Source organism: Ruditapes philippinarum, unplaced genomic scaffold (assembly GCF_026571515.1).
Source record: "Ruditapes philippinarum isolate M1 unplaced genomic scaffold, ASM2657151v2 ctg102_1_1_1_1, whole genome shotgun sequence".
NCBI classification, from domain to species: Eukaryota; Metazoa; Mollusca; class Bivalvia; order Venerida; family Veneridae; genus Ruditapes; species Ruditapes philippinarum.
This window is the reverse complement of record NW_026856168.1, coordinates 159,275-166,594: the sequence shown is the minus strand read 5'-3', so window position 1 is coordinate 166,594 and position 7,320 is coordinate 159,275. Positions and strand designations below refer to the sequence as shown.

The window sequence follows — 7,320 nt, the reverse complement described above, 5'->3', positions numbered from 1 at the left end:
AGACCAGAAGGTTTTCGAGGATGGGCCAAGTAATCTCGTCTCCAAATTACTGTTATTTTCAATCGTTTACAATTTAGAACACTTGTTTTTGTGATGCCGTGAGATATTAAAAAGTATTTTCTAAACTCTTCTAAATAAGGTGCACTAAAAGCAGCATGTCTAGTCAACGGACTGTGGTAACCCATAATTCCCCATACCATGTGCTCAAATAAACACGGTTTCTTTATATCCCCCGCCCGTAAAACTTTTCCAAATAATGTTTCCCACGTTGTATCCAGACCGCACCATGGATGTCCATCTAACCATAAAATTGTCATGTGACCTTGCGTGATGTTAAATACCTTGGCAACGAGGAATGTATTGTAAAAGTCTGTCATGGTATGGTAAAGGTTAACATATTCATACCGTATTACAGCAATCGTCCACCCCGGTATTACTTCACCATACCTTGGCATTGCTCCTATAGCAACAGCGTCATGCCATGAATTCAAATGTGAACGCGAGGTAAAGTTATAGTCCACATGTTTCTTACATTGCACCTGAAAGTATCCAGGTTTTAGCACAAAATATTCATCTTGTTCCTTCTGGTTTAGAACGTCAGATACATTTTCACCACCTCGTCTTCCTTTTCCCTTACTGGGATCAATAACAACGTTTTCAAGTTTAGCAAAATCTTTATTATACCCAATGAATGTTTTACCACAAATCTCTTCACTTTTATTTAATTTCAACATGTATGTATCTTTTAAAGAATTCTTCCAGTGCCACTGTATACCACGAAGTGGCTTGTGTCCGACAGACTTTGTATCATCAGTACTTGAATTTGCCACTGTCACTTTTATGGTACTTGCTGTGGTTTTCAACTTGTAAGTGTCCAAAGGTTGTAAAATGTGCTCCTCCTCATTTCTGATCCACCATAGCACTGTGTTTAACAACAATGTGCAATAAAGAAATGCTGAAAACTGTATATACCTCTTCATTACGCATATTGCTTCCAGAACACGCCTATTTACTTATTTTTAACAGACAAATATTGCCATGATTAAATCAAGCGTGAAAACACAATTTTTTCTCTCTTCAGTAGCTATTAATTATAACCGAGAGTGAAACGATTCTGTGCATTTATAATAATATATGAAAAATCAATATAAAGTTAACCGTCAGTGTATCAGATGGGATTGTAAGATATTGAGTTTAAATCACTACTTTTTATATATATCATCTATGTGCGTATGTATAAAGTAAATGATTGAAATTATATTGCAATTCTTGTTGTAAAGATAAGTTTGATATTGATCGGTCACAGGAAATACATGTAGTATATTTACTTGTCATAATTTTTATTGATATGTGATATGGCCGATTCTTGAAAGTTTTTTTATCAATTCCATTCGATCACACTTTAATGATTTCATTTAATTTATTGCAAGTTTAACATTTTGTGTACATGAATGATCTTAAGTCAGTACCGAATGTATAAATCTAACATTTTAGGAATTTCAAATAAGTGAATTCTTGTAAACGTTTCATCACCATTTAGTTCATAAACTGTTACTATAGCCTACGAATTTAATCAGAATATTTGTTAAATTGTTTAACAGAAATAAAATTTATTGTTTTACGATTTCATCGATTTGGTTTTTACCCTACGTCTCATTGATAAATGACTAATTTCTTTTTGATAATATGAAAGTTTTTCAATAAATTAAAAGGCGACGGATGCCAACATATTTGGATTTATATAGGCATTTTTACTGTAAATGTATACATACAAGATGCACTGATGCGTTTTAGTTGGATTGAATGGCTCGCAGATTACACTCGACATAAGTTGTTATTACCAAGGAAAGGAAGGAAAACATGCTACAAAAATGGATTGAAAAAGACGTAAGTTATGAATTAGCATCGGCATTTCTGTTGTTTTTTCATGGAGCCCAAAAAGCAAAAGAATGACTTAATTTGTTTCATTTATATATTTTTACTATGTAAAATGTACAAGAACGATCAGTGGAAACATTAGAAATGCATGATTTTAAAAGTGAGGTACTTATCTTAAATATTTACTCAAACAACCTTATATTCTACATTTTTCTAGAAGTTTAATCGTGTCATACGTAAGACTAACATCTTTTTGATATATTTTAGTGTTCTTTTGGAAAACATAAGATAAAACAAACTTAATGATGAAGTTCAGCTGTAAATTTTTATGTGCATCAGATGCATTTAAGCACATACAAATAAACTGAACCGCGTCATGACAAAACCAACATAGTGCGTTATCGACCAGCATGCATCTGTGCAATCTGATCAGGATGAATGCTGTTCGCTTACAAACCTTATTCTGTTCGCTTACAAACCTTTTTACAATTAAAGGAGCTGATAGCGAACATCTTGGATCCAAACGCACTATGTTGGTTTTGTGATTGCGCGGCTTCATTCAGCTAAAATCAAAGCGCACGAGATTAATGTTCAATATCCATGTATGTTGTCTTATGCTTTATATCTCTAACATCGATATAAATATACTAGTATATTAAAGCGTGATATACATTATACAGTATAATTATCCAAATAATCTCCACATGCATAAGATAACCTATGGTCTCAACTCAGAGTTCATCTTATTACACTATCGAAAGGATACTTATTATGCGGCAAGCCTCTGTAGATATATGTAGATACATTTATACAGACTGACTTGCACCTTCACATACAGTTATTAATTTTTAGATAAATTGTGATCACAAATGGCACAATTATATGTTGAAAATACTACACAGTTCAATCGCTAAAGATTGAATCTTTATTCCATCCAAAAAAAAACAGATTTTATGACGGGCCCACTGGTTGGTTCAAAATTAATAAGTTATTTTTAACGCCTATATAAGAAGCCAAGCGGCGTGGTAGCGGTGACTTTCGGATAAAAAGTTCGAAGAAGGTAGCATTTAAATTTTCAAATCATTTAAACTTGAATTATTTTATTGTACACAATAATAACCAAATCCTCCCTCCCAACACACATATGACATCAGCTGTCGAAAGTTTATTGTATTTTTCAGGGTATTACAATATTGGAGCTTTTCGTCATGGCTGGAAAGAGAATTGTTGTCTGGTACTTATAATCCTTGGAAGAGGTTAAAACTAATAAAGACATTCTTGACCATCAGCATTCCGTTAACGGCGCTGTCATTGATATGACATGAAGTTAACTTCACTTCATTTATATGGAACATAGATCCGCAATTTATATGATTTGAAGCATGATTTACGTTTTCCTAACTTATAAAGATCACATTTATTTATTGAATTTGCGTTAGGCATATTCTATCATAATATTACGTGGCCGAATACATGTAACATAACTTCGTATCGATTTTTTTTTCACCAGCCGTTGATAAAATTTCGCCAAACCTTAAAATACGAGGGTAAATAAATCGTGAAAATCAAATTTGTCTTCTTGTTTTTGTGTTTGAAAAAAGAGTAACTATTTGTATAGATTATAATGTAAATATAATTATACACATTGCACTTTCAAAGATGCATTGCGTTTCTAGTGTCAAAATCATATTTTTAATTTATCTATTCAACCTTTATATAAAAGATTCCAAGAATCACTTACTACAATCTGATTAAAATCAGCTATAAATAATGCTCCGCTTTTAGATCTGACCGTGACCACAACGAAGTCATTTCTGGTGACCTTTTACACAGCCAATCATCAGCGAGCTTTCATAATTTTGAAAGTGATGCGGTTTTAAATTTTAATCCTTGGAAAACCAATACTGTGTACGTTATTTTGACGATTTCAAGAACAAAAATGACGTTGTCCATATATCCGACAGGTAAACTGGCAAGACTAATAATATCTGTCATATTTTGCGGTTCGGATAGGAATATCCGTCCCGAGGTGACCCGCCCATTGGGCGGTAACGAGGCTTGTCGAGTTACCGCCCATGGGCGGGTCACCGAGGGACGGATATTCCGATCCGAACCGCAAACATATGTCAGATATTTTTTCTTGCATGTTCTACCATATTCCATTATATTTTAAATTCTTTATCTTTATTTTCAATGAAAATTTATATCATTACAACTGTAACTACTTTCATTCAACATCGTATGAATTACAAAATCATTCATAACGGTAAAATGACGTCATCTTTATCGTGCCATTGTACAGCACGCGACTCATCTGGAACCCCCCATGCCAGATGAAATTTCCGGCATGGGTAAAACTAACGGAAACGCCAGTCTGATATGCAAGAAAATCTTGCCCATTAAATATTGACTCTATTATTTCATGTAATTTTGTTAAAATTACTTCAAACTTTCCATATCCAATAAATATCAACAATTTGTTTAACTTCCATGGATAACGCTATTTTTATACTTCTTCTAATATAAGAACAGGTTTGATGGCATGGCTCAAAATAGCTTTTTGTATAAAGAAGGTTAAACATATTCGGTGGTCATCAGATTTACATATAAGAAATAAGTAGATTTTAACTTAAGTCAGATTGCGCTTACTAAAGATAACACTATTTTATTTGTTAGAATGATTTCCTGCTATCCACCCCGAAAAGAAAACTTAACATGTGAAAGCAACAATTTCATTCAAATCATGTACATTTTATTTACTATAATTACAATTACTTCTTTTTTGGTTACTTACGTGGATTGTTAGTGCTGTTTGAAGTGTACAAATTTTTTCTTTTATTTTCTTTTTAAATACATTTAAAAAAATCATGAATATTAGCTGGAATCTGCAGGCGTGCTGCGTTAAGTTTGAAATGTTATTTGCACAGCAGTGAAAAAAAGTTATTTTTAACTGCTTGGTAGTTACCCAATCCTTCCATTAGAATAACAATAAATTTAACCACACACATTGACATGTCATCTTTTTCAACTAATACATTTTACATAAGTTTTTATTGTAATCCACCAATGTGTATCAGACAGATTAATGTCATAACGTGAACTATAAATAATTCCCGGTTTTCACAATAATTACCTCCTTTGCCAAAAGTGGCAGCCATTTTGGGGGTCAATATTCTATAAAATATAACTGACAAAATTTAAATGAAAAAGTCAATAAAAACTGCTGATTTAGGTGCATTGTCAAATTCTTTAAATAAATAAGTTTATATTATTGAAACACCAATATAAAAAAATGTGAATTTTTTATCAGCTTTCATGAAGATGATAGAATTTATAGAGATGAGCATATGATATATTGGAAATGACCTTCAACATGGCGGCCAGGTGGGGGTGCGTAATAATTGCTATGTGAAAATCATCTTTATCTTGATCAAGATTAAACAATTAAAAAATTTGACGACTTTATAATCGGCTGCCCAAAATCGCGTATAAAACATAAATCTTTATCTTCTATGAATTTAAAATTTATATATATAAATGTTAAAGTCGTTTTAACCGTAATGAGCCTTGAAAAAGGCAGAGAAAGTATATATAGTGAAATAAGATGTAATAAACATATAATAGCCCGTGATATGAAGAAAAAAAAACAAATACACATCTTTGTGGACATTTACCATATTTTAAACATACTAATCATGCAATGTTATGTCTCTTATGAGTCTGTTTTAATGATTCACTACAGATTGTCGCATTCATCTTCACTATCAAATTTGTAACAGCATCAACATCTACTATTGTTGAATGTCTCATTATTTCTCTTTTCCGATCTTTGTTGTTCCATAACAAATGAGGAATCTTTCTCCATCTAGCAAATGTAACAAAATGTTTATTAGCCGATGACCAGTAACTGGGACATAGTTCAACAACCCCGGCATGCTTCGGTAAAAATAGGACATGTGTCAATCCGGCACCATGCATGCCCACGAGAATGTCCGTGTCTACAATCATTTCAAGTTGTTCAGTCATGTTATACAGGTCAATTTGAACGCCTCTGACATCATGCCCCACGAAAGTTGATTTTATTTTTTCTAAAAATTCATCCTCATTCTTTATTTTTCTTGTTACAAGACCAGAAGGTTTTCGTGGATGAGCTAAATAATCCCGTCTCCAAATCACTGTAATTTTTAATCGTCTACAATTTAGAGAACGTGTTTTTGTGATACCATGAGATATTAAAAAGTATTTTCTAAACTCTTCTAAATAAGGTGCACTGTAAGCAGCATGTCGAGTCAACGGACTGTGGTAACCCATAATTCCCCATATCATGTGCTCAAATAAACACGGTTTCTTTATATCCCCAACCCGTAAAACTTTTCCAAATAATGTTTCCCACGTTGTATCAAGGCCACCCCATGGATGTCCATCTATCCATAAAATTGTCATGTGACCTTGCGTGATGTTAAATACCTTGGCAACGAGGAATGTATTGTAAAAGTCTGTCATGGTATGGTAAAGGTTAACATATTCATACCGCATTACAGCAATCGTCCATCCCGGTATTACTTCACCATACCTTGGCATTGCCCCTGTACCAACAGCGTCATGCCATGAATTCAAATGTGATCGTGAGGTAAAGTTAAAGTTCACATGCTTCTTACATTGCACCACCTGAAAGTATCCAGGCTCTAGCACAAAATATTCATCTCGTTCCTTCTGGTTTAGAACTTCGGATATATTTTCACCACCTCGTCTTCCTTTGCCCTTACTGGGGTCAATAACAACGTTTTCAAGTTTAGCGAAATCTTTATTATACCCAATAAATGTTTTTCCACAAATTTCTTCACTGTTATTTAGTTTCAACATGTATGTATCTTTTAAAGAATTCTTCCAGTGCCACTGTATGCCACGAAATGGCTTGTGTCCGAGAGACTTTGTATCAGTTCTTGAATTTGCGACTGTTACTCTTAGGGTGCTTGCTGGGTTCTTCAACTTGTTTATGTCCAATGTTAACGTTTGTGATGTATTCTCCTCCTGAGTTCTGAACCACCATAACACCGTGTTTAATAACAGTGTGCAATAAAGTAATACTGAAAACCGTATGTACCTCTTCATTACGCATATTGTTTCCAGAACACGATTATTTCCTTTTTACTAACTGACAAATATTGTCATGATTAAAATCTAATAGAGAAACACATTTATTTTTCTATTTCCTATTAATTATATCTCAAAGGTGAACAATCAATATAATATAAATTTACACTCAGTGTATCAGATGGGACTGAAATATAATGAATTTGATTAACCATTTGTTTATGTATATATACTTAAATGTGTATGTATGGAGGATATGTATGAAATTATAACACAATTGTTGCTCCAAAGATAAATTTGCAAACAATCATTCACATGAAATATACAATAATTAGTTTTAAGTCTTTT

The 7,320-nt window shown here is 33.0% G+C and overlaps 1 protein-coding gene across 1 annotated transcript; it reads right to left on the bottom strand.

Annotated features, from left to right (window-relative positions):
- Nucleotides 1-5,248: 5,248 nt before the first annotated feature.
- On the bottom strand, nt 5,249-7,078 carry LOC132745648 (uncharacterized). Its single transcript, XM_060734597.1, has one exon. The coding sequence runs from the start codon at nt 6,988-6,990 to the stop codon at nt 5,572-5,574; it is 1,419 nt and encodes a 472-aa protein (XP_060590580.1). The 5' UTR covers nt 6,991-7,078; the 3' UTR covers nt 5,249-5,571.
- Nucleotides 7,079-7,320: the final 242 nt, after the last annotated feature.